This window comes from Loxodonta africana, chromosome 18 (genome assembly GCF_030014295.1).
Source record: "Loxodonta africana isolate mLoxAfr1 chromosome 18, mLoxAfr1.hap2, whole genome shotgun sequence".
NCBI lineage: Eukaryota > Metazoa > Chordata > Mammalia > Proboscidea > Elephantidae > Loxodonta > Loxodonta africana.
Genome location: NC_087359.1, coordinates 73,623,016 through 73,650,081, shown reverse-complemented (window position 1 = coordinate 73,650,081; position 27,066 = coordinate 73,623,016). Strand labels below are relative to the sequence as shown.

The 27,066-nt window shown below is 41.6% G+C and overlaps 3 protein-coding genes across 9 annotated transcripts in view; 2 read left to right on the top strand and 1 right to left on the bottom strand.

The window, feature by feature from the left end:
- TMEM220 (transmembrane protein 220) overlaps positions 1-15,544 on the top strand; it is a 32,426-nt gene extending 16,882 nt beyond the window's left edge. Inside the window, exon 6 of one of the 3 annotated variants that reach the window (XM_064271782.1) lies at positions 12,152-15,544. In XM_064271782.1, the coding sequence (XP_064127852.1) occupies positions 12,152-12,212 (61 nt within the window). In that variant the 3' untranslated portion in view covers positions 12,213-15,544. Of the gene's footprint in view, positions 1-2,745; positions 6,507-6,552 lie in introns of those variants that run through there. The other 2 variants (XM_023556466.2, XM_023556465.2) reach the window with 2 other exon arrangements.
- On the bottom strand, positions 6,829-21,010 carry ADPRM (ADP-ribose/CDP-alcohol diphosphatase, manganese dependent). 4 transcript variants are annotated; one of them, XM_064271780.1, is made up of 6 exons: positions 20,909-21,010; positions 14,023-14,642; positions 12,755-12,871; positions 9,034-9,101; positions 8,809-8,934; positions 7,065-7,171 (listed from the first exon to the last, which is right to left on the bottom strand). In XM_064271780.1, the coding sequence occupies exons 1-5, from the start codon at positions 20,965-20,967 to the stop codon at positions 8,896-8,898; spliced, it is 903 nt and encodes a 300-aa protein (XP_064127850.1). In that variant the 5' UTR covers positions 20,968-21,010; the 3' UTR covers positions 7,065-7,171; positions 8,809-8,895. The 4 variants fall into 4 exon arrangements, with proteins under 4 accessions (XP_064127849.1, XP_064127850.1, XP_010594918.2 ...); XM_064271779.1 differs by lacking the exon at positions 9,034-9,101 and having other exon boundaries at positions 6,829-7,171; XM_003416933.4 differs by lacking the exon at positions 9,034-9,101 and having other exon boundaries at positions 7,103-8,934.
- The window catches only part of LOC100672357 (protein SCO1 homolog, mitochondrial), a 19,007-nt gene continuing 12,112 nt past the window's right edge, over positions 20,172-27,066 (top strand). Inside the window, exons 1-4 of one of the 2 annotated variants that reach the window (XM_064271781.1) lie at positions 20,172-20,395; positions 21,091-21,341; positions 23,259-23,349; positions 26,750-26,947. In XM_064271781.1, coding sequence (XP_064127851.1) covers positions 21,105-21,341; positions 23,259-23,349; positions 26,750-26,947 — 526 coding nt within the window. In that variant the 5' untranslated portion in view covers positions 20,172-20,395; positions 21,091-21,104. Of the gene's footprint in view, positions 20,396-20,974; positions 21,342-23,258; positions 23,350-26,749; positions 26,948-27,066 lie in introns of those variants that run through there. The other variant, XM_003416932.4, reaches the window with a different exon arrangement.

The following is a 27,066-nucleotide window of genomic DNA, read 5'->3' as shown; positions in this document are numbered from 1 at the left end:
CGAGTTTTCCCCAAGGGAGAACGCCAGACCTAGATGGCGTAACTGGAGAATTCTATCAAACATTTAAGAAAGAAATAACCCAACTGTCAACAAACAGAGTGTAGGAAAACAACAAACATTTTACAACTCATTTTAGGCAGTCAGAATAACCTAGATGCCAAAATTTGACAAGAACATTAAAAAAGAGAGAAAATTACAGAGCAGCCTCATTCGTGAGCACAGATGGAAAACTACTAAACAAAGCATTGGCAGATGTTCTGCTATAAAATATAATCCGACAACCAAGGTGAGTTTCCTCTAAGAACGCTAAATTAGTTTAACATTCAAAAACCAATCAATGTTTTTCCCCACATTAACAGAATAAAAGAGAATAAACTATATTGTCAATTGATTCAGAAAGATCATCTGATAAAATTAACATCCATTCATGATAAAAGCCCTTAAAAACTGGAAGTAGAAGGGAACTTAACCTGGTAAAGGGCATCTACCAGTGACCTACAGCAAACATGATACTTAATGGTGAATAGCTGAAAACTTTCCCTTTGAATTAGGAATCACATGAGGTTAGCCATTATTGCCACTTCTGTTCAGTAATGCCCTAGCTATTGTTCTAAAATCAAACCAAACCTGCTACTGCTGAGTTGATTCTAACTCATAGTGACCCTATAGGGCAGAGTGTAACTGCTCCATAGGGTTTCTAAGGCTGTAATCGTTAGGGAAGCAGACTGCCACATCTTGCTCTCATGGAAACCACTGGTGGTTTCGAACTGCCAACCTTTCAGTTAGCAGCCAAATGCTTTAATCACTATGCCACCAGGGCTCCTCAGCTATTGTCCTAGCCAGTATAATGAGGCAAGAAAAAGAAATAAAAGGCACAAAAATTAAAAAGGAACAAATAAAATTTATTAATGACATGATTACATATATAGAAAATCTAAAAGTAAATTATCAGAATTAGTGAGTTTAGCATGATTGCTGGATACTAGGTCATTATACAAATATCAGCTACATTCTGTCAGCAAGTAACAGTTACAATATGATAACAACAAAAAATACCATTTATAATAGCATCAAAAAACAACTTCCTAGAAATAAGTCTCTAGGTAAAATCTCTGCGCATAAAACTATAAAACATAGTGAGAGAACTTAGGATAAGCCTGTACTAGTAAAACGATAGACAAATTAATGGATCTGAGGAGTCTAGAAATAGATATATACATACGTAGACCCTTGACTTATGACAAAGCTGGCACTTCAGCGTAGCAAAGAAAGGCAGCCTTGCCAATAAATGGTGGTAGGCTAACTGAATATCCATACAGAAAGAGTGAAACAACTCTTACCCTCATGACTTTCATAAAAATCAGTTATAGGTGAATTACAGATCTGATGTGAAAGGCAAAATGATAAAACTTCTAGAGGGTAACTTAAATGAGTATCTTCAAGGCCTTAGAGGGAAAGTTTTCTTAAATGGGACACAGAAAACATTAGGAAAAGATCAGTTTCAACACTGTCTTATTTACCAATGACTTCTGTTCCTCAGACGACATCACTGAGTGGGAAAAGACATCATTAACTGAGTGGGAAAAGGTATTTGCAGCACATATAAACAACAAAGGATTTGTATTAAGAATATGTAAAGAATTCCTACAAATCAATAAGAGAAATAAGGATAATCCAATAGCAAAATGGGAAAGAGACTTGAATAGGCACTTGACAAAAGAAGCAATTCAGACAGCCAAGAAATATATGAAAAAGTGCTCAACAGTAGTCATCAGGGAACTGAACGTTAAAATCAGAATGATGTCTCTATATACCTCAACCAGAAAGGCTAAAATTAAAAACAACAACAAACAACAATACTGTATCAAGCAATGGGAAGGATATGGAACAATGCGAACTTTCATGTGCTGGTAGGAATGTAAACTGGGAAAGCCACTGTGTAAAATTGCCATTCTGTACTAAACTTGAACATACACACGTCCTCTATCCTAGTATTTCCATTCCTAAGTAAATACCAATAGAAATGTGCATATATATGTACCAAAGGACATGTAAAAGATGTTCATAGCACCATTATGGAAATAACCCAAATGTCCATCAATATACAGTAAATAAACTGTGGTATAATCATACAATGGTATACTATATATAAAAAAAATCAACAAAAAACGGTGCCACTGAGTCTATTCTGACTCATAGAGACCCTGTAGGACAGCGCAGGACTGCCTTATAGGGTTTCCAAGGAGCGACTGGTGGATTGAAACCACTGATCTCTTCTTGGTTAGCAGCCGAGCTCTCAAATTACTGTCAGCTACAACAGGGATGAACCTCATAAACATAATTTTAGGCAAAAGAATAGATACTATATTATTCCATTTATACAAAGTTCAGAACAGACAAAACTAAGCTGTAGTGTTAGACGTCAGAATAATGGTTATCTTCGGGGAGGAGAAAAGGGATAGATTGGGCAGACATACAAGGAGGACTCTTGGGGTGCCGACGATGTTTTCTTTCTTGACCTGCAGGTGATTACATGAGCGTTTGTTTTGTGATAAGTCACTGCAGTTGTATGTTTGTTTTATTAACTTTTTGAGTTGTATTTCAATGAAAAATTTAAGGAAAAAAGAGCATACTAAAATATAATTTATGTGTTTTACCCATTTCATCTTTATACTTGTTTCCAAAGCAGTCCCTAATTTTTATTGGTAGTTCTTAACTATAACAATTTTTTGTGTGTCTTTTTAGGAATCCAGTTGGTGGAAGAATTCATTTGGCTATTGCCGTTATAATCTCTCTTTTCCCATTCATCTCATGGGTCTACATATATATAAACAAAGAGATGCGGTCCTCTTGGCCAACTCACTGCAAGACAGTCATTTAATTCAATAGTCTGTTCTTAAATTGATGATTTTCAAATTAAAATCTTTTTTAAATATCCATTTATTATAAATATATTGGGGTAACAAGCCAGTTTCCTAGGAGTTTATTTCAGGTAATTTAAGCTAATACTTGAGATTATTTAAAGAAAAAATCCTAGTGACTTTTTAAGGCTGCCTATAACATGACATGATGCAGGATTTAATGGGACTGGCAACAGATGGGCTCTGACATTCTCTGGAAGTCTTTCCTGAAGGATAATGTGCCAAACTGTAGTGGAAAAGGCACTAGAATAGAAGTCAAGAAGTGATTTCTAGTTCGGTTTCATCACTGTGTGGCCTGGACAAATATATAAAGCTCCTGATGGATAGTTCTTATCTAGATTGACTAGATTTCCTATTGACTTCATACAGTTGGCGCAGTGGTTAGGAGCTCTGCTGCTGACAAATAGTCGGCAGTTCAAATCCACCAGCCACTCCTTGGAAACCCTATGGGGCAGTTCTACTCTGCCCTGTAGGGTCACTATGAGTTGGAATTGAGTCGATGGCAATGGGTTAGTATGAAAAAACATAAAAATACTCACAAAGTTACAAAGCGGTGCACGTGACTAAAGTAGAGGGAAGCAGGGTTTGAACAATGTAATAGAAATAAGAAGTTCAAGAGAGGGCTAAACCCCTGAATTAGTCTTGCTGTACTGAACTGGGAACTGCCACGAGCTAAATGAGGACCCCAGGTGACTCCAACAAGCAGGAATGTCTTGGGGAGAAAAAAAGGGAAGTTGGATAGAATAAAGGAATTTGGGACCAAATCAAGAAGGAAATATGGAATGTTAATTACATTCAAAATGAGAAATAAGACCAAAATCTATACGCGAGTTTGGTTTTTTTTTAAAAAATGTGAACAGCAACTCTGAGGGGAAGAACGTTTTAGACACCGTCCAGTACAGCAGCCACCAGCCTCACGTGGCCACTGAGCTCTTGAGATGTGGTCAGAGTGACTGAGGAAGTGAAGTTTCTGTTCTTTTCATTGTCATTTAAAAACTAATACTCAGTTCAGTTATTGTTTGGAATGTGGCTATGTGAATGTTTTGGACTACAAATTGTATGAAATCTAGGCACAGATCAAATACTGCCAATGAAAATTTAGTGTCCAGATAGAAGTGAACTGGATTTTGAAGACATAATACAAAAAAAGGAATGTAATTATTTTTTATATTGATCACATGTTGAAATGATATTTTAGATCTATTGGGTTAAGTAAAATACATTATAAAAATTAATTTTATGTTTCTGTTTTTTAAAATGTGACTACTAGAATATATAAAATATATGGCTCTTTTAGAGCTTCTTTATGGCAACTTTTTGCATATACTATTGTTAAATTCTGTAGTTAAGATACTGTTTCATGAGATTTTACATGTCAGTAGAGTAAAAATGGAAACCCTGGTGGCATAGTGGCTAAGAGTTATGGCTACTAACAAAAAGGTCAGGAGTTCAAATCCACCAGGTGCTCCTTGGAAACCCTACGGGGCAGTTCTACTTTGTCCTATAGGGTCGCTATGAGTCTGAATCGACTTAACGGCAATGGGTTTGGGTTTGAGAGTAAAAATGACTTTGGTAATTTATCTCCATTTTTATAGCTTTTAATAGTGAATATTCCACAAATATTTGTTAAAGGAGGTATGAAACGGCCTTTTTAGTCAAATTCTCTATTATGATTTGGATGAGGGAAAAGCAAAAAGCCTAGTTGATATTAAGGCAATTAATCTTAAGTGAAGTTTATCTTAAGGCTCAATAAAATACATGTAAAGGTTTTGAGTATTCCAGTGCACATTCAGCTTACATGATATGTATGGCTCTGTCTCAGTCATCTCGCGCTGCTATAACAGATACACCACAAGTGGGTCGCTTTAACAAACAAATTTATCCTCTCAGAGCCGAAGAGACTAGAAGCCCAAATTCAGGGTGCCAACTCCAGAGGAAGTCTTTCTCTGTCAGCCCTGGGGGAAGGCCCTTTATCAATATTCTCCTGGTCTAGAAGCCTCTCAGTGCAGAGATCCCAGGTCCAAAGGACATACTCCCCTCCTGGTTCTTCATTCTTGGTGACATGAGGTCCTCCTCCTCTCTGCTCTAAACCAAAAAAACCCAAACCCGTTGCTGTCGAGTTGATTCTGACTCATTAGCAACCCTATAAGACAGAGTAGAACTGCCCCATAGAGTTTCCAAGGAGCACCTGGTGGATTCAAACTGCCACCCTCTTGGTTAGCAGCTGTAGCACTTAACCACTATGCCACCAGGGCTTCCCTCTCTGTTCTGTTCTCTTTTAGATCTCAAAAGAGATTGACTCAAAATAGAACCTAATGATTGAGTTCTGCCTCATTACTTAACTGCCTCAAATCCTGTCTCATTAACATCATAGAGGTACAATTTACAACACAGGAAATCACATCGGATGGCAAAGGGGTGGACAACCACACAATACTGGGAATCTTGGCCTAGCCAAGTTGACACACATTTTTGCGGGGACACAATTCAATCCAAAAAGGCTCTTACACCTTTTTGAGTCTAACTATTAAAGTTACATGAAGGAACTGACTCGGCACTTCCATAAAGGACCTACCCATCTTCTAAATACTATTTGACTGTGTTGTGTTCAGTACTTTCACTGTATCTGCACCTCCCGTATCAGACTGTGAATTCTGTGACTATGTGCGGTCAGTCCCTTTTGTATCTCCAGAGCCAAGCACATAGAAGGCGAAGTATCATTTTTTGAAAAATCTTTATTGTTTTTAATTCTTTTTCAATTGAATTTAAGTATTATTAGCCAGTAAGTTTAATATTTCTAATATCAAAATCTCATCTCCCCGCCCCCATAATCTTTTTTCTTCCTGTTGTCGTCCTATGCAGCCTCATGATCTACTGTCTAGGCTGAAACACAAATCTAATCAGCTCAGATACCTTTGCCAACTCACCATCTGACAAGTTAAATTCTAACTCTTGGCTTACCATTCAAGGCTCTTCACAGCATAGCCCTGCCAATCCTTTTCCAGCTTTATTTCTTGCCATGTTCCCACGCACCCTTTGGAGAGTCCGCATAGCATTACTTGCCACTCCTAAACTCATCATATCCTTCAGTTCCTTTGCTTACGCCATTCTGCTTAGAAAGCCCTTCCCCACTTAAACTTTTTTTCTCCAAGTCATTCCTAATCCCTTCAAACAAAATTAATTTCTCCCTCTTGTGTTCCCATAGTCCTGTCTTTGTATCACAGTAGCCCCCCTTATCTGCGGGGGAAATGTTCTAAGACCTCCCGTGGATACCTGAAACCGCAGATGGTAACGAACCCTATATATACTATGTATTGTCCTATATATACACACCCATGATAAAGTTTAATTTATAAATTAGGCACAAACCAAAAAACTCGTGGAGTCAATTCCAACTCATAGCAACCCTATAGGACAGAGTAGAACTGCCCCAGAGTTTTCAGGGAGCAGCTGGTGGATTCAAACTGCTGACATTTTGGTTAGCGGCCGAGCTCTTAACCACTACACCACCAGGGCTCCAAATCAGGCCCAGTAAGAAATTAACGATAATAAAACAACTGTAACAAACTGTAATAAGTTATGTGGATGATGGATGTCTGTCCCTCGCTAACTGTGTGATCTGTGATTGCAGAAAGCACATCACATTACCTCTGTGGGAGGCTGAGTAATGGCCCCCAAAGACGTCCAGGTCCCAACCCCTGGAACCGGAATGTACTTTATATGGCAAAATGGACCTTGCAGATGTGATTAAGGATCTTGAGATGGGGAGATGATCCTGGATTATCCAGTGGGCCCTAAACGTAATCACAAGTGTTCGTATGAGGAGGCGGCAGTGGGAGATTTGACTACAGGGAAAGCAGAGGAGAAGGGGATATGACGATAAAGCAGAGAAAGATTAACAGATGCTATGCTGCTGGCTCTGAAGATGGAGGAAAGGCCCACGAGCCAAGGAATGCAGCTATAGACGCTGGAAAAGGCAAGCATCTTGGTCATCTAGTGCTGTCATAACAAATACCACAAGTGGATGGCTTTAACAAACACAAGTTTATTCTCTCACAGTCTAGTAGGCTACAAGTCCAAATTCAGGGAGTCAGCTCCAGGGGAAGGCTTTCTCTGTCAGCTCTGGAGGAAGGTCCTTGTCATCAGTCTTCCCCTGGACTAGGAGCTTCTCCACGCAGGAACCCCGGGTCCAAAGGACGCGCTCTGCTCCTGGTGCTGCTTTCTTGGTGGTATGAGGTTCCCTTTCATTTCTTGTAAGATAAAAGGTGGTGCAGGTCACATCCCAGGAAAACTCCCTTTACATTGAGTCAGGGATGTGACCTTGGTAAGGGCATTACGACTTCACCCTTATCCTCTTTAACATAAAATTACAATCAGAAAATGGAGGACAACCACACAATACTGGGAATCATGGCCTAACGAAGTTGACACACATTTTTGGGGGACACAATCCAACCTTTGACAGTAGGGAAGCAGATTCCCCTCTAGATCCTCCCCAGGGAGCACAGCCCTGCTGACACCTTTTTTTTCTCCGAGTGAAAGTGATTTTGGGCTTCTAATCTCCAAAACTGTAAGACAGCAAATGTATGTTGTTTCTAAGCCACTGGGTCTGTGGTAATTTGTTACAGCAGTCGTAGGAAACCAGGGCAGCCTCTGTATCTTCATAGTGTATCCGACAACACTGTACCATACGGTGCTGGAAGATAAGCACCCTAGGTTGGCAGGTTCTATACAACAGCCCTAGCAGTGGACTCAAGCGTACCAATGATCATGAAGATGGTGCAGGACCAGGCAACACTTCCAACATTCTGTCATCCATAAGACAGCCATGAGTCAGCGCTGACTTGATGGCAACAACAATAATGTTCATAGTGCCCAGGTGCTCACCATACACACTTGGGTTGACTGTTATTTCTTTTATTGTTTTTAAGGCCTGAATCAAACTTTCTTTACACTTGAACAGTTCCAATTTGCTACCTAGTAGGTGTTTTGTAAATAAGTCTTAGCATATATGGCAACTGAGCTGCTTAAACATGTCCGGCTTCTCCTAAAGGGAGTCAAGGGAAAGTTCATTAACCCCCTATGGTGGCCCACAGGCCAGTCCACAGGCGCCCTGCTGCCCTGGCTCTTGGGTCCTGCTTTGGTTGGAGTCACAAGAGGATCACATGGCCTCTCTGGAGGCCATGAGAGCTCTGCACACGCACCTGTGAACACGTGCTGACGATTCTTCTACTTAAAAAATAAGACGAGCCTATAAAACTCCAAGTATGACAGGTACTGGGGACAAAAAACGTCCAAGGCTTATTCACACAGCAGGGTGAACAGAAAAGTTTGCCTGAGCTTATTTTAGGTATTGTTCATGAATTTTTAAGTTAAATAGGTAAAACATGAATGCATTCCCCTTATAAGAAGTAAAAAAATTGAGGTAAGGCTAAATAGTCCTTTTTAAGAACAATACCCACCACCACCTCAGCCTCCTCCTCGGTTTGTTCTGTTTCTTTCAGCAATGGATGTATTATCCACTGATAACGTTTTAGAATACTTTATGAACTAATGCACACTGAGGCCAGAAATCCATTTTATTATGCAGGCACAACACTGAACGATGGGACTGAGGATTCACGTTTCTGTGGGGACCTTTGAGGGGAGGGGCAAACACACAAGCGAAGTCATTCTCTTTCTACGAAGGTCGACAAATCAGACTATAGATGGAAAGCTTCTTCTTACTTGTAATTCATAATTCTGTTGGGAACTCTGCCTCTCCCTTTCAACATCATTTTATCAGGATAGACATGGACTGTGCCAAAAGCCTGGCTATCTGGCGCTGTTTCAATGACCCCTTCTAGACTGACATGGTGCACACCAAAAGGATCCTCCGAGTACCCACCATCGTGGGTGTGACCAGCGAAGAAGCAAACCACACATTCATGAGACCAAATGACTGCAAGGGCGTCTCTGTAATTCCAGGCTAGGCTCACACTGTCAGAGGATCCCGGATAAATGGGAAGATGGCCTGTTAGTAAAAGAAAAAATAAAGAGTTATGAACCACTTAAGAAATAGTGCTTTCATCAAATAAATGGCTAAAAACCAGAAAAAAATGTATATTTCTACCTCATTATCCAAATGGATTGAGAGCAGAAAGGATCCAGATACATGAAGAACTATGTACTCCACAGTTTCTGGAGCACAGAAAGAAGGGTTAGACAGTTCGCATATAAGGCGGAAGAAGTCTGTAGAGGCAGAAGCCCTGAGATCTCTGTGCCCTACACAGTCTCATGATGTGTGAGCACCGAGGGAGATCAAGGGCTTCCTGTGTAGGCCAGTCTGCAAAGCTGGCCAGAAATCAGGCCGATGCTGCCCTGGAACCCAATCTCATTCATTTCCTTAAAAATGAATGTCTTATACATAGAAAGAAATAATCCTAAAGAAAGGAGCAGTTTAGGTAGGAAGCCATGGAGTACGTCACTTATACACGCAGTGCCTTAGTAGTAGTTCATGCCACCTTAAAGTTGTTTTTCTTCACAACCCCTCCACGAAGCAGAGGTAGCCACACCCACTCACAAGATGCGATAAGAAAACTGCATTGAAGCAGGGAATATTTACTCTAGGTCCCACAGTAAAGTGTGAAGTACAGTCGGGAAACTTTCAAATTCCTAACGCCCAAACATATATTAGGCCCAGTCTTCATTCTGAAGTACAAGTTCAGTAGCTCACTGGGCTTTGCTTCTTCCCATTAAATCCCTTTTCTTTTTTCTGTTATTGTTCATTTTTATTCCAAAATTTAAACACGCTTCTGCTCAATACCTATTAGTCTGTAATGTAAGCTTTAAAAATATTGTTAGTTAAACAGGCCACTAAAGCAAGAAAAGGAGTCAAAGAAACTTACTACGCACACACGTACCCACAACCACCCTCCACGCTGTAGTAAGGAAGGGAGGACTGAGTCCAAAGGGGCATGTGACTTCCTTCCCAGGGCCTAGAAGCCATACTGGACTCACCTAGCAAGACTCTGCAGCACTGGACACGAACAGTCGCTCCCTCCTCCTTGAAACACTTGGCTTCTAGGACACCACACTCTCCTAGTTTTCCTCCAACTTCAGTGGCCACTAATTCTCAATCTCCTTTGCTGGTTTCTCCTCATTTTCCTAGTGTCTTACCAGATGTGCCCAAACGCTTAGTCCTTGGACTTGTCCTCTCTCTCTACACCTAATGCGTTGGTGATCTCTAAGTGACTTACATGGCTTTAAAGATCATCTGTGTTCTTCAGTGTAGTGGTTAAGTGCTACGGTTGCTAACCAAAAGGTCAGTAGTTCAAATCCACCAGGCGCTCCTTGGAAGCTCTATGGGGCAGTTCTACTCTGTCCTATACGGTCATTATGAGTCGGAATTGACTCAATGGCAACAAGTTTTTTTTTTTTTTTGGCGGGGAGGATGTCCTTTCAGCTTCTACATTTATATATCTAGCCTAAACCTCGATACTCAATTTCAGATTCATATGACCAAACTGTCCACTCAACATTTCCACTAATATCTAACAGGCTTCTGATATCTAAGAGCCATCTGACACTTAATATATCCAAACGTGAACTCAGGAACCCTCCCTCCAAGCCTTCCTCCCCTGTAACATTCCCCATCTTAGCTCATGGCAATTCTATCCTTCCAAATGCAGAGCAAAAACTCAACAACTAGGCAAAATGACCTCTGAATAGCCAGAAGGAAAGCTAAAAAAGCAAACAAAAACAAACTAAAATTTCTATTAAACATTTTAAACTTTACTACAAGAAAATCTCGGACACTCAGTTGTTAAAGATTTGCTTATCTAGTTTCCTAGCTTACAGCAAAGTGGAAGAAGAATATAAAAGACACTAAACTAGAAGGGTCCACTGCCAGCAGTAAAAAAGAAACGGGAAGAATGAGGGCTAGAGTGGGAAGGGGGCTGGGATGTAAAACATGGACTCCCGTCTCAGTTCTGTCAGTAGCTATAGGATTTTAGCTATGTGATTCAACCTCTTTGGGCCTCCGTTTCCATACCTTTAAAACAAAGGGGTCTGGCTATATAATGTCTAAGTGTTTTTAGCTCTAGTATTCTCTAAAGTAACACTTACAGCCTGCCAGAAGAAAAGTAAAAAGCAGACATAAATCAAAAAGTACCCCAGTTTTTGAGATCCTTTAGTATAGAGCCAAAGATCGTCACATACAGCCAATAGTCTTGGAGGGCTCCAGTGGCACAGTGGTTAAGAGCTCAGGCTGCTAACAAAAAGGTCAGCAGTTTGAATCTACCAGCCGTTCCCTGGAAACGATATGGGGCAATTCTACTCTGTCCTGTAGGGTTGCTTGAGTCAGAACTGACTCAGCAGCAATGGGTTTATATTCTCCGAGCCTTGAATGAATATTCACTATCCCACAGCAGCAGAAACACTCCTATTCCATCCACATGGTTTCCATATCACTGAAAGATTACTAAGTAAAAATCACACTTACACACAGAAACGCATTCTCCAAGTGTTTTCATATTTATCATTTTATTTGATGCAATACTGAGAAAACCGCAGTACGTAGGTTAGATATTTGTCCAGGGTCCCACAGTTCATGTAAATAAGGGCCAGGACGGCTTCTAGTCCTTCTAAGTCTCAGTCCAATCTTCTCATCCATTTTGCCACATCAATTCTAGAACAAGGGCTGTGATCTCAGTCCCCAAACCATACATACCAGCCATACTGCAAATCCAAATCCAGCTTTTCCTATGTGTGTGTGTACATACGTGTGTGCATAAGTGTGTGTCTCAAGCAACTCCAGATTCCTATCATCTCCGACAGCAGTATGTCTGTCAAAAACCTATTCTAAGTAAAAATAACACAAATCCAAATTCCTCGTAACCCTGTGGCAGACAGTTATAGTACTGAAATGACTCACTACCAGCTAAGCCTGTAATACTTCTCTCCCGTGATGTCAGCTTTCCTTTCATTTAGGCAGCAGTTGCCTATTTGGTGGCCACTTACTTCACTGACAGGTAGGTCTCCTAAGGCTGAGATTGTGTGTAGGGCCTGAACCGAATTTCTCATTTAAAAATTACTAGATAAATTGATCCCACTTGGGGAAACTATACTTTGAATCCTAAAAGGCCAACTTATAAAATTTCTAACTTAGCTACAGGAGTCTTAGAATTTATTTAAATGGTTGATAATGTAACATTGTGTTCCTATATATAAATGTAATTTTTATTTATCAGTCTTCTACTGGACATGCTAGCAGGAGAGACCAGTCTTGGAGAAGGACATCATGCTTGGTAGAGACCCTCCGCAAGGTGGACTGACACAGTGGCTGCAACAATGGGCTCAGGCATAACAACGATCATAAGGATGGCGCAGGACAGGGCAGTGTTTTCGTTCTGTTGTACACAGACAGGGTCGCTATGAGTTGGAACTGACTCAATGACACCTAACAACAACAACAATCTTCTACTGATGTGGGAGAAAGTATGTAGATGGAATAGGGGCTTTCTAATATATATCAAGATGTTTTTTGTTATTTTACAATTCTTTCCTGACTCAACTTTAAATGATTCAGGTTGTTTCTCAATAAAAAATTTTAAACTAAGCATCCATTTTACAGGGAAGAAAAAACAAATCCATTGCCATCAAGTCAGCTCTAACTCACAGCGACCCTATAGGACAGAGCAGAACTGCCCCATAGGGTTTGTAAGGAGCAGCTGATGGATTTGAACTGCTGATCTTAGGCTATCACAATATGAATATTGCTAGTATTATTAAAACCTAACTTTTCCCATTCCCTAAAATGCTAATATAATCAGATAAACACTTAAAATACTTACTAACAATCACCACCTTTTCTTGGTTTGTGTCACAGAACGTAAGAACTTCATTTAACCAGTTCAGCTGTTCTTGGCTGAATCCTCCATTAAACTGGACAAACTGGGGCTCAGAAAGTCCTGAAATGAATTCAGAAAGTCACATCCACCAAATGTCATTTTTTACCCCCTCATTTGGGCATTCAAACTTAGTTAATACAGGGAGACTTGTACTTTTCTTTAGAAATATTTGACTGGCAGCCATCTTAAAGAGTAAATAACTTAAAATGAGAAATCACCAGAATTTAGAACAATGTATGAATCAGTCTATCTTAATCCTAGTTGGGACACTCTTTTGCTTATCTCACTGGCTTTCCATTACATTTTAAATGAAATACAAGCTCCTTCCTATACCAACAAGGCACTACATAGTCTAGCTACTGTTTACTTTCCACAATCACCTCATACCCTCTCCACCCCACCCCCACGCCACCACATTGGCCCTTTTCTGTGGTCTTCAAAAATGCCGAAGTCTTATTCTGCTTTGGGCCTTTACACTTGTTTTTCCCTGTTTGGAATACTCTGCCCCAATAAATCCAAAGCTTTTGAGTTGATTCTGACTCACAGCAACCCTACAGGACAGAATTGCCCCACAGGGTTTCCGAGATGTTTATCTTTAGAGAAGCAGACTGCCACATCTTTCTCCCACAGAGCAGCAGGTAGGTTTGAACTGCCAACCTTTTGGTTAGTAGCTGAGTGCTTAACCACTGCATCACCAGGGCTCCTTACTCTTCCCAAAGATGACTCCTTCTTGTCATTCAGGTTTCCATGTAAATGTTTATTTCCTGAGAAAGGCTTTCTCTGACCACCTATTCTGAATCAGTAATCTTCGTCCCTTCCTACACCATCATCCTGCTTTCTTTTCCTGATAGCACTTATCACTGTGACAAACAGCCTTGGTTTTATTCCATTTATTATCTGTCCTGCCCACCTACCTCTCTTGTTCCCCCCACTCCCTCCACAAAAGAGGGATATTGTATTTGTTATAGCTCTGAATAGCTCGCCCTAGAAAAACTGCCTGGCACAGAGGAAGCATTCAAGTATCTGCTAAATAGAGGAATGTTGAATCAACTGCCATCAATCCGTGTGACATCAGCTTGTGAGAAAATCCTGACCCTGAACAACAGCAACAATATACTTTTACCTTAATCGTGCATCTTCCTGCTGAATAAAAGGTAGCTGAAGAATTTAAAGACAAGGTATTAGATTCTCAGCTCAAAGGAATAATTCACCTTGAGGATTATTCAATTCCGCATTTGGATTATGCTCCTTCAGTATCTTCATACATTGCTGGTATTTTGGAGAAGACTGATCCACACCCAAGACACTCAAGTCATACGCGTCAAGTAAAATGAACCGGAATTTAGGGTATGGTACAAAATGATAAGCATAGTAGTTTTCTGAAGGTATGGTCTCAGGATGATGTACAATCTGGTCTTCCAGAAACTTGGTGTTAAGTTTGGAGTTTGTTAAATAGTCTCTACTGAAGTTATAAAATTCATGATTTCCCCATGTATGATGAACTGGGACTTTAAGCGTTTCAAATGTGTTCATAACAAGTTCTAGAGACTTTTCTGATGCTTGATACTGTGCATTGTATCCATCAATGATATCTCCAAGCTGAAGTACACAACAGGGTATATTGCCTTCGTTATTCCAGTCTTCGATAGCACCCTGTAGATGAAGAAGACTATGTCTGTAGTATCTCCTCCTGTTTCCTTGGAAATTATAGCCGTCTTCTAAGTCAGCATACTGAATATCTGCTATAACTCCAAAGGAGAAGAGAAGTTCTGAACTCTCCCTTAAGGTTCCCGGCTGATCATCCATAATCTCCAAACAGCCCTCCTGTAAACTACATAAAGTAAAAAAGACAACCAAGTTGTAAACACCATAATTTTCTAATTGGACTGCAGAAAACGCTAAAATGAATATTAAACTTAACAGTTTAATTCACTAAGCACCTTGGTACAGAGAAAAGTGCGTTTGAGTCTTGGATGGTCATAGGTCCAAGTTACCGTGTCTTTAAAATGCTTCAGTTTTCTCATCTGGAAAACAGATGATAACCTCTATCCCTCGGGAGAGTAACAGTTTACAAAATGGTGTTGTCATCCAATTAATGAATAGGCGTTCTAATATAAGTAGAGCCAAATTCAAATCTGGAATAATTTCTAAATTTTTAAGAAATACGAACTAGTGTTAAACACACATACATACACACACACACACACACACACACACACGCACCCCTTTCCCACAAACACCAAAATGGTTCTTTCAAAACGTCAAGGTTTTATTTGAAAGTTGTATATTACATGAATTCATTCTACCTTATGCATCAGATTCCCATTACGGGTTATTTTCCGTCAGGCTAGCTCTTTTCTCTTTGCTGGTGGGTAGGTGACCTGAAATAAGTTTCTCATATTTTATATCTGGAATAACAGGGGGAGGCAGTGAAGACGTGAAAAGAGAGGAAAAATATTTATCTTTTTACTTAAATAAGTATATGCATTTTGAGAGAAACCGCTTTAATCAAAAAAGAAAAAAACCTTGTATAAAAATTAACTTTGACATTGATGTGACTGTAATTTCTGTGAACAGTGGTTCTTGGTTCTTTAAATAGTTGGATTCTAATTCTGACTTTTTTTTTTTACCCTGAATATTAATCCCCTATTCCCACAACCAAACCAAACCATGAAATAGTGAATCTTTCCTTCTTACAAATTATTTCTGCACTGAATTGTGGCCAAGAAGAGCAAGGGTTTTAACACCCACTCCCCGGCCCAAAAAAAGTCTATTATTTTATTAGATGGCTTACAATCTAAATTTATAATCATTTCTGAAAAGAGCCAAGAACACTAAGGATTAAAACAAAACCGAAGGCCAAGTTCCTAAATTATCAACTATTTTTATTATGAAGACTGTAAGTAATAAACTGCTGCCCACCTACCTCTGGGTCTGAATGCATTATTAAAACTTAATTGCTTCTAAAAATTCATTTGGAACTTCTACAATTACTTTCAGATTCCTGGTTTCCAGTCATTTGCCCAATATACCTCCAGAGCCGCTATTTAATCCTCTATAACCAAAAACCCAAACCCACTGCCGTCGAGTCGATTCCGACTCACAGCGACCCTACAGCAACCCGACATATAGACACGTGAAATCCTAATTGTCAGCCCTCTTAACTGAGGTGGAGGCAACAACCCCACAGCCAGCGATAAAATCAGACTTCAGTTTACTGATTTGAGAATGAGGGGGCTCTCTTCATTCTAAAACTGTTGTCACTAGCGATACACTTTCTATCTGGTCCATCAATTACAAGCTTCAGCTACTTTCCTTTCTTCCTTAATGTGGTTGGATATAACTGGATATGTAAAATAGGCTAGCCCTAAAATAGCACCAGAAATAGAAATCCTGAAAAGTGGTTTGGGGTTCTCATGTTATTTTGTGTATCTGCTCCTTCTTCCTTCAGCCCTCGTCTGAAAGCCCCACTAGATACCCAGTCGGTAACTCTGTATGAGGAGTGTAGAAATGGGAATCTGATCTGAAAGGTAAAGAACTCAGATACAAGAAATGCAAAACTCACTGATCAGCTGAAAATCTCTAGTTCTTTATTAGGTTTTAAATTTTTGTGATTCCAAGTACAGACCAGAGGATCAAACCAAAAAATAATTTAGCAAGCACATGGAACGTTACCAGCAAAGCTTAAGGGAAAACTGTTTCTGGGAACACTTTTATCCGCTGCCAAATGAGCTGTTTTGTTTTTACCTTCAAACAAGGTTTAAAGGCTTTATTGCCATGGGACTACTCAGAGCCTTTGAGGAGATAATATGTACTATGGATCTTCTAGAGGGAATTTAGTTCCAATTAATTTGATCTTCTCTCCAGTAGACAGCTGTTATTTTCGCCTGCCCAGCATTCATTTTTCCTTCTTTTGGTAACAGCATCCTGATTTCCCTTTAGGCATCTACCCAATTCCTCACTCTCAGCCTTTGTAGTCTGACCTCCACATCCCGAATGGGTGAGGAGCAGAAACCTGGCCCAGGCCTGGCCTCTTATAAAAGCCCAGTTCCCCTCTGGCCAGTAGGTATAAAACCCAACTTGGGTCAATAAGCATCAGGCCTGGGAATTTTGCTAGAACTACTGACAAAACTACTATAGCTATCTCTGCTAAGCTGCTGGCTGTAACTGGGGCTGCTAGGGAGAAGTTACCTGAGAATAAACCCAACACAGAAGGAACCAAATCTGAGTGATGACAAGAAGGAGAGTCTGGGAAACAGTACCTGGATCTACCTGTCCCTACTAGAGCTACCCTTGGTCACTAACATCAGCCAATAAATCCCCCTTTTAGACTTAAAGCCAAATTGACTTGCTTTTCTGTCAGACACAATTTCCACTGGAATACAGTTCAGTTTATGGACACTCAAAGCTACACTAAGAGTTAGCAGCTTTTTTAAAAAAAAGCTAAACAATGTGAAGAGAACCATGAAGGCCCACACACTTCAAAACAGCAATGTGTTCTGAGGTAGAAAAGAGATCCAAAATGTTGAATACAAACAGCTTTTTTTAAAAAAAAGGGGGGGGAGGGGGATAGAGAACATACAATTTTACTAATTATTTTGAAAAACAGACATTTAAATTTACCCCGTGATCTGTTAAGATCAGAGACAAGAGGAGAGGACAGGGGCACACAGAGTGAAAGACAACCAGAGTCAGAAGTAAGTTGGAGCAAAAAGAACCAAGCGGGCAGGGAACTGACTCTCCCAACGAGTTTAATGGTTCAGGGAGATACCAGAGAGCTCAGAAAGACTGATCTCGGAGGACAAAAATCAAAGAATCAAAACCATCTCCAGTAGGGAAGCTTAGAATTAATAAGCATTCTAATGCTGTGGAACGTTTTCAAAATAGCCCCTGCCCCAAATACACACACAAAAGTGGGGAACTAGAGGGAAGATAGTAACTGTTAAGAGGTTTATTCTCCCTACTTCCAGGTGGGTCTTTAAGTGTCCATAATATGTAAACTTTTTTTTTTAATCTAAAAATCAGAGAACAGAAAGTACAGAAGAATCAGAGTTAAAAGTATGCTTTAGAAAAGAAAGGAAAATAGCAAGTTTTTGGTGAACTTCGTTCTGAAAGATTTGTCTGCACCATTTATTATGCTGTTTTCCAGGTTTTAGTTATGAGGTATTAGGATGAAAGTTTTGAAATTGAAGACCTGCAAATGAATTACAGTCTCAGTTTTTCCTCGTGCAAATAAGGAAAATCACCTTGTTGGGTTGTTGTAAGAGTCAACTGAGTTATAATGCTCAGCAAACTACTGTGTAAACCAGAAAGCACTACATGCATATGAAGAAAAACGATTTTTAAATCAGAGCTCTGAAAATACATCTGTCTGGTGAGCCTCAAGATAAATGAAACACCTCCAACTTTCTCTCGAACAGAAAAATGAAGATTTTACAAAATTTTCTCTCGAAACTCCTACAAAAAGTCATGGGGCAGGATAAATGGCCAGCATTTTGTGAAAACAACATTAGGCATAAGTCATTTTTATAAATAGGAAGAAATATCTAGGGATGCTTAATTGCTGGGAACTTGCTGTGAGATGATGCTAATAATAAAATTCTGTAATACTTAAGATTGGTAGATGGCTCAAGTTCCCTGTGGAAAATCCTCAAGTATCTGTGATGAACTTTTGAACAAGGACAGCCCTACACCAGGGCTTGTAATCAGTTCATTCCAACGCAAACCTCTGCTGCGAACTAAGTTCCCAGGCAACGCTAATGCTGCTGGTTAGGGGCCACGGCTGAGATCCACTAGTAGAGCAGCGGCTCTCAATATTTGTTGTACGTTTACATAAGAATCACCAGGAGATTTTGTTAAAATGTAGATTATGATTCAATATATTGGGGATGGAAATCAAATTCTCAGCAGGGGTTCAAACCAGAAAGAAAGGGTTGGAAGCCCTGGCCCACACTGAAAAGTATGCTTCCTTCACACTATATACTACCAAAGGAAAAAACTGCAAGTGTGGACATTAGTAAAGAGAGACTTTATTAAGGGGGACTATTGCAATGGGAGATGGAGTCCTGGTGGCACAGTGGTTAAGTGCTCAGCTGCTAACTGAAAGGTCGGCAGTCCGAACCCACCAGCCACTCTGAGAGAGAAAGATGTGAAACTGTCTGCTTCCATAAAGAATACAGCCTTGGAAACCCTATGGGACAGACCTACTGTGTCCTAAAGGGTCGCTGAGTCAGAATCGACTGGGTGGCAATGGGTATTGCAATGGAGGGAAGGGGAGTGGTGGCTCAGAAGAGGAATCTTGCCTTCCGTACAGGAGATCCAGGTTCGATTTCCAGCCATCTGGCTGTCAGTGGAGGCTTTCATGTTCCTATGATGCTGAAAAGGTTTCAGCAGTCCGTGAAATCTGGCTCAGAGGTGTTACTAGTAATTCATTCATCCAAAATATATTAGTTATTAACACCTACTTTGAGCAAGAAACTGTTTTGAAAGTTGGTATTTTATGTATCATACATTTAATATGAACAAGTTATACAAAATGCTTTGGTAAACAATACATTTAAATGAAAACTATTTAAAAAAATCACTTTGGCAAGTGAAATTTAACATACCAGCTGAAACAACAGATTTCAATTTTAATTTATATAACCCGCATTTGATCAGTTAACCTACAATTGAGCAATTAAAGAATTGAACAATAATTTTATATGTTCACTGCCTGAATAAGCAACATACTTTTGCCTTTTTGACAATTAGAGAAAAAACTTTTCCCTAGGCAAAAATACACACAGAAATAAAAGGGCAAAAGTCTTGCCCACACCCAGCTTCAGTATTAAAAAAACAAAAAAACTAGTTTTCATTAAAAATGATCTAAGTGCTAAGCAAACATTCAAGAAAATTTCTAACTTCGGGCAGAAATTCCAGCCCAACTTTGGGATCAAGATACACAGGTTAATAGTAGACTATAAGTTGACCAGTTAGGCCAAACCAAAAAACCAGCAACCGGTCATCATCCCGTAGATTCCAAATCATGGCGACCCCATGTGTTGCAGAGAACTGCACTCTATAGGGTTTTCATGGCGTGACTTTTCAGAAGTAGGTTGTTAGGCCTTTCTTCACACTGGGTGGGTTCAAACTGCCAACCTCTCCTTGGAGGGCTTAACTCTTTGAGCCACCAACTCACAGAAATCATGCCTCAGTCCCACAATCACTAGGGCAGGCATTTTTCTGCCTCAGTGGCAGCTTCCTGAAAAAAAAGCCACAAAGGAGTGAGATCTGTAGTTCAGGAAGAGAATGAGAGGGCAATTTTTCCCCCCCTTTTCCTGTGTTTTGCAAATCAACCACGGGTGTACCGTAAAACTGCAGCTATTGTGACAGAAACAAAAACAGGCGGAATGAATGCAAGTTAAAATGACTCTCCAAGGAGCGAAAAATAAACCTACACATTATCTTAACCTCATCAGTTAGGAGCTGAGAGCAAGATAAGCTGTCCCAGATCAGGGACCCATCAACAAATTTAAAATCAGGAAAATGAAGGGGACGGGAGTATCCGCGAAGGCATTTTACTGCAGAAACTAAGAGACCCAGGTAAGAGCGGGATACGTCGCAGAACCCATTTCTTTATGCAGCGCTGCGCTTCAGGACTGAGTAACGTAACGGGGGAACAACTGGGGGCACTTCGGCCATACTGACCAGTCCTTGCAGCCCTAACCGAATTATCATTATAAACAGACAAAAGTAAATAAAGGATTATCTCAAGCATAACGGGGTCGATTTCCACTTCGGGGACGCCCAGGCGTCAATAAGCCTGCGCTGCCACTCGGCCACCTGGGCACAGCGAGGGTCGCAGGTGGGGCGCAGTGGGGCGCCGCTAGCCCCCGGGCAGCGTTGTCTCCTCGCCGAGGCCGGGCGCGCCCGGCGGGGCGAGGAGCTGGCTGTGGTCCCCGAAGCCCCGAGCGTGCAGTCCAGGGGCCGCCCCCGCGCTCCTGGTCCACCGGCCCCGGCCGTGGCGCAGCCCCTGCCGGGAGCTCGGCGCCCCGCTCCAGCCCGTCCCCGGCCCGCCCAGGCCCGACCCGCCTCCAGCCGCAAGGAACCACCTACCGCCTCCCGGCCCTTCCGCGAACGGCTCCCGGAGCTCCAGCCACTCTCCGCCCAACCATCGAGCGGCGCGGGCGGAGAGAGCGGCTGTGTCCGACTTCCGGAGGAAGCGGAACCGGTGCCGGAAGCCGCGGGGCGGGGCAAAGGAGGCGTGGTCTCCCAAGTCATGGCGGGTGTCCTGCTAGGACCTGGCTGGATCATGCGGCCCCTCGGTGGTCCATGTTGGCGTTTCTTGCCTCGCGGACTCGGGCTTTGGAGCTCGCCTGCGGGGACCTTGAGAGTCGTGCTGAGGCCATTCTGCGTGCGGCGAGAGGGGGCGTGGCGGGCTTCAGGGCTCGGAGGTTGCTACCTGGGAAGCCGGCCCCTGAGCACTGCGATGCCGCCACCGCCTGGGTCGAAGGACCACAGAGACACAACGCGCCCCTCGAAGCCCGGGGTGAGTGCAGACCTGGAGCCCGTCCGTGGCTCGGCGCGACCGTCCTATCCCTCTTGGCCATAACCTCCGAAACCTCTCGGCCTGGGCTAAAATTGTCAACTCAGCAGCCTTAACGATATCTCATCCCCCGTTTTCCCGGGTTCACCCGTAGCCCTGTTCGCGGACCAGGTGGGTCCCTGCCGATGAGCTGTAAGGCCAAGAGACAAGACACACCGAGTTTTAAGGAAAGAAGAACCGGTTTATTGCAGAGCAGCAATGCTAGGAGCCAGGGAGCTAGCCATCATCTGACTCCCTGAGCAGGGGTTAGGTTACCGTCTTTATTGGGATTCTGATTTAGGAAGTAACACACATTAATTTTCTGGGAAATCTCATACATAGATAATTCGAGTACGGCTCGGCTGGACCTCGCGGGCTACGTCTGGTTCAAGCTTGTTCTTGTCTACCACTCTGGCTTTAGTCTCTTGAAACACCTGATATTTTTCTGCAAAATAAGCTGACAAAGCGGTTAAGCAAGGAGCATAGAGGAGGTCGAATGAGAAGCAGAAATACACCGGGGTGATTGCATAAGAAACAGAGACACTGGGGTGATTGAGGCGCGGGTCTCGCTTCAATTCAAGGTTAGATTGGAAAAAAAAAAAAAAAACAGAAATACACTGGGGCGATTGAGGCGCAGGCCTGGGCTGCAGCCCCAGCCCTAGAGAGAACTTGAGAACACACACCCTTTCCATGTGGTTAGATATTCAGGCTTGGATTTCCATCAGCCCTTGAGTCAAAATAATAAGTTTCAGGTTTCTCAGGGGTATCAACCGTAGGTTTACCAGGTCTGAGGAGTCAGAGCCCTTTTATAATTTCTGTCACCTGAATCCCCCTTTGTAAGGTCAGTGAATACCTTGAAATTGAAGCAAAATAGGTTTCGTTGAGTGCTGGTGTCTATTTCTTGGTAAAGGGTCCTTACCTTTTATTCAGTTCCAGTTATGACCCGGAAACCCTGGTGGTATAGTGGTTAAGAGGTGGGGCTGCTAACCAAAAGGTCGGCAGTTGGAATCCACCAGGCACTCCTTGGAAACTCTGTGGGGCAGTTTTACTCTGTCCTATAAGGTTGCTATGAGTCAGAATCGACTCAACGGCAATTGGTGATGGTTAGTTATGACCCAAAAAGAATTAAAAAGCCACTACCTTCTGGTGGTAGGGGAGAGAAGTGGGTTTTAGGAGCTGGCTGGAGGTTAATACTGTAGGTAGCCAACATCTTATTTTGGGATTTGAGAAGGAGTACTTAGCTCCATTTTCAGATGTCTTCCCCTTTGACTTTGTTACTTTGAAGGCCCAGTTGCTTTCAGGCTGACTCCGACTCATGGCAACCCCAAGTGTGTCTGTGTCAGAGAACTGAGCTCCACAGAGTTTTCAGTGGCTGAATTTTCAGAAGTAGATTGCCAGACCTTTCTATCTGAGGCGCCTCTGGGTGAACTTGAACCTTCAACCTTTCAGTTAATGGTGGAGCGCTTAACACTTTGCACCACCCTGGGACTTCTTTCTGAATTTTATTTGACTTATATTCTCAATGTTAGCACAAGTGTTTATTTAACTGGGTTTTAAACCAATGTTTGGGGCCAGTGGCATAGACAAGTAGCTTGGTATTCGGGCTTCTTTGGATTGTTTTTCACATGAAAAGAAATTGATTTAGGGAATTTACCCCTGTAGTTGAATGCCTTTGTAATCATCTGTTATGAGCCCAAATGTAATTGAATTCACAGACATGGGTCAGCATTTTCTCATCCAAAAGTAACTTGGAACATTCTGCACGGTTAACAAGATCAGGGCGTGTGTGTGTGTGTGTGTAGATTAAAAACTAATGAACTCAGTATGGTTAAGTTTTGCGTCTTGCCAGTGTTCTTATTTTGGAAATCTCTGCCCCAGTAGCCTGTTTCCTGGAAGTCTTTAGCATTCACATTCGCTCTTGGAGGAGCTTTATTGGCTGGAATGAAGTACTTCAAGAAAGAAAAGATGGAAAGTAAGTAGATAACATCTGACTACTTCTAAATAAAATCCTTCCTGGCTATAAACTAACATCTTTTTTTTTCCTTTAATTTTTTATTTTAAAATAATTTTAGATTTACAGGAAAGTTGCAAAGGTAGTATAGAAAGTTCATGTGTACCCTTCACCTAGTTTGCCCTAATGTTAACATATAACCGTGGCACATTTATCAAAACTAAGAAATTAAAATTGGCATCGCCTGTTTCTCCATTAATGTCCTCTATCTGTTCCAGGATCCAGTCCAGGCTACCACTGTCTTAATAATTTTAAGAGACTTAGTGTGAACAATTGGAATGTAGGCAATATGAAAGCCCGAGGGTACAAACACGACCAAGGTGCAGTCCAGCCGTTGTGGTGCACATGATGAGGAAAAAGATACAGAAGTGGGAAATTACACTGGATAAGGCTCTGCCACGACAGAGGGATGCTCAGGTGCTCTGAGGGCCAAAGGAAGGCAGACAGGTAACCCTGGGATTTGGGATGGCTTCCTGGGAGAGTCAGGCATGGGAACAGGTGGTAGATACTGCAAACCCTGGGTATCAGCAGAGGAAAAGGCCAGATGCTGCCCACAGGATGAGTGGGCGAGATAGGGAGAGCCTAGTTGAGGAATGCCAGAAACTGCTCTGGGTTTGCATCTTGGAGTGTTTATAAATTGTTTGCAAGAACTTTATATTTTAGTGAATGTTCTAGTACTTTTAAGATTTGGCTTAGGAGCTTCCAGTAAACCTTTATGTATCTTAAGGTATCATTAGAGTATCTCTTGATGCCATTATACAAAGGCATTGATGTTTCAGTCTGGGAGTGAAAATTAGTAGGTTTTAGGACCATAGCAATATAAGAGCCATACATTGATATACGTACATTTTTTTGCATAACAAGTAGTATTTTAGTGATACAATTTCATATTCTAAGAAGCAGTGGATTCCCTTGTTTTCACAAAAAAACAAAACTTAGAAGTTAGGAAGGTAAAAGAGACAATTCCAGAATATGCAAGCGTCTTCTGACTTCAGAATTTCCCCTGCAGTAGTAACACATTTTTTTATCAAAAAATTTATGTACGAAAGGTCATATGTAATTCCATTTATATGAAATATCCAGAATAAATAAGTCCATTGAGGCGATGCAGACTGGTGATTGCTGGGGGTGGGGTGGGGATGGGTGGATGGGGGAAACTAATGAGCAAGGTATTTTACTTTGGAATGATGGCAATGTTGGGAATCTAGATTGAGGTTGTAGTTGTACAACGTTAAGAATATACTAAATGTCACTGAATTTGTTCACTTCAGAATGGTTAATTTTATGTTATGTGAATTTCACCTCAATTTTTTTTAGAAGAAGGCCAAGCTGAAATTAAAAAAAATTAAAAACAATCTTAAAGAAAAGTTTTCCTAAGTCGTCTGAGTTTTTGCTGACATGATGCCTCATCATTTCTGAATACGTTAGTGTGTATTCCTTCAAGCAGGGACACTGTCCAGCGTGACCAGCAGTGGCACATTACTACCACTCAATCTTCAGACCTCATTCACAGTTGCCACTTGTCCTTTATAACAAAAGGATCCTGTTCAGAACCACACCTTGTACTTAGTTGTCGTGTGTTTTTAGTCTCCTTCAGCCTGTAACAGCTCCTAAGTCTTTACCTGACTTTCATGACCTTGACACCTTGGAAAGGCACAGGCCAGTTATTTTGTAGACTAGCCCTTTTTTAGCCCTTAGTCTGGGTTTGGGTGATGTTTCCTCTTGATTAGGTTCAGGTCATACACCTTGGCAGGAACATCAAAAAGTGTTGCTGTGTTCGCCTTGCATCCAGCCAGGTGCCACGTGATTTCAGTTTGTCCCGTGACTCATGGTGTGCGTTTTGATCACTTGATTAAGGTGGTGTCTTTCTGGCTTCTCTACTGAGAAGTTAGTCTTGAGTATTTAATGTGTATTCTGTGGTACTTGGTATCTACATATGTAAATATTCTGTATTTATATATTTATTTGATTGCCCATCAAACTTTCAATTTATTTATTTATTGTTAGTTGTATGGACTCATGATTTTCTATTTAGTCAGTGAATTATAACCCTTTATTCTGTTAATTTTGATCCTCAGACTGTCCCAGTTGGCCAGTGGGAGCCCCTTCAGGCAGGCTGCTGTTTCCTTTGAGTTCTTCCTTCCTTCTTGGGACAGCACATTAGTGGTTCATCTCGTACTCCCCTTGCTCCAGTCCTGGTATCACCCATTTCTCCAAAGAGCCCTGGTTTCTTTTAGTGAAAAATGGTATTTAGAACCCAAATCTGGGGTGTCTGTGCTCCCAAATCTTCACAGTGGACAGAGCTAGGAAATTATGTATTTACATCTATAGGAGCCCTGGTGGCACAGTGGTTAAAGTGCTTGGCTGCTAATCAAAAGGTTGGTGGTTCAAACCCACCAGTTGCTGTACGGAAGAAAGATGTGGCAGTCTGCTTCTGTAAAGATTTACAGCCTTGGAAACCTCTTTTTGGGGCAGTTCTAGTCAATCCTCCAGGGTCTCTATGAGTTGGAATCGACTTGACAGCACTGGGTTTGGTTTGGGATTTTCTTTGTTTTGTTTTGTTAGTTTATTCACATGTGTATTTATTTTTTTATATTTATTTCTGTGTCTGTGTATATTGAAACCCTGGTGGCGTAGTGGTTAAGTGCTACGGCTGCGAACCAAAGGGTTGGCGGTTTGAATCCGCCAGACGCTCCTTGGAAACTCTATGGGGCAGTTCTACTCTGTCCTACAGGGTCACTATGAGTCAGAATTGACTCGACGCCACTGGGTTTTTACTGGGTGGGCATATATTGAAACCCCAAGTTCACACTAGTACCTCTGATTCCATTGTAATACTACAGGGTTCATTCCAGTTTTCTCTCTCCATCTTTCTAACTCCCTTTCTGTTTGTAACTCTCTTCATCTCAGTGTGTTTACATACTTGATCAGTCCGCCTGTATGCAGCAGAGGTCCCATCGTGGTGCTGCCTCCCGTGCAGATGCCGTCCTCATCGCACTCAGGCTCGGACTTGCCGTGCCAGGCTGCCCAGCTCACCCCGCTCGGACTCAGGCCCTCAGCTCTGGGCCCCTGTGCCACCGTATGGCCACGCCTAATGGCTTAGGACCGAAGTGTTCCCACGGCGGGAGATGTACCTTAACCGCTTTCCCTGTAGCCCTTACTAAGCACCATAGCACTGACTTTGATTCTGCTTTCTTGGTTCATGCTTATTTTTCTTAAGAGATCTTTCAAGCTGCTTGAAAACTGAGACTATTTTTTCCACATTTTCTGCCCCCACAATCATTAGTATATTACTCACCATGTTTCAGGCACTTGAGCACCTGTGGTTACGTTAACGTGTGTGTGTGTGTGTCTTTTTAAGAGCTGGAGAAGGAACGGCAGCGATCCATAGGAAAACCTTTACTTGGGGGACCATTTTCTCTCACAACTCATACTGGAGAGCCGAAAACTGACAAGGACTACCTGGGCCAGTGGGTACTGATTTATTTTGGTTTCACTCATTGCCCTGATATCTGTCCAGAAGAACTAGAAAAGATGATTCAAGTTGTGGATGAAATAGGTAAGAAAACCATCCCTGTAAAGAGTGTTTTTCCTCACTATCCTTAGTGAGCTACGGTTTTCACGTTTTTGTGTGGTTGTTGTGTGGAGCATTATAACTGCTTGGTTTGTGGGAACCTA

Excerpts from the sequence above, each read along its gene's own strand:
- ADPRM (XM_003416933.4), bottom strand. The coding sequence starts at position 20,967 with ATGGTTGGGCGGAGAGTGGCTGGAGCTCCGGGAGCCGTTCGCGGAAGG. Across the intron at positions 12,872-14,022 it reads GGAATTGAATAATCCTCAAG|GACTTTCTGAGCCCCAGTTT; the intron begins GTGAATTATTCC and ends AATTCATTTCAG. Across the intron at positions 8,935-12,754 it reads AGAAAAGGTGGTGATTGTTA|GCCATCTTCCCATTTATCCG; the intron begins GTAAGTATTTTA and ends TTTTACTAACAG.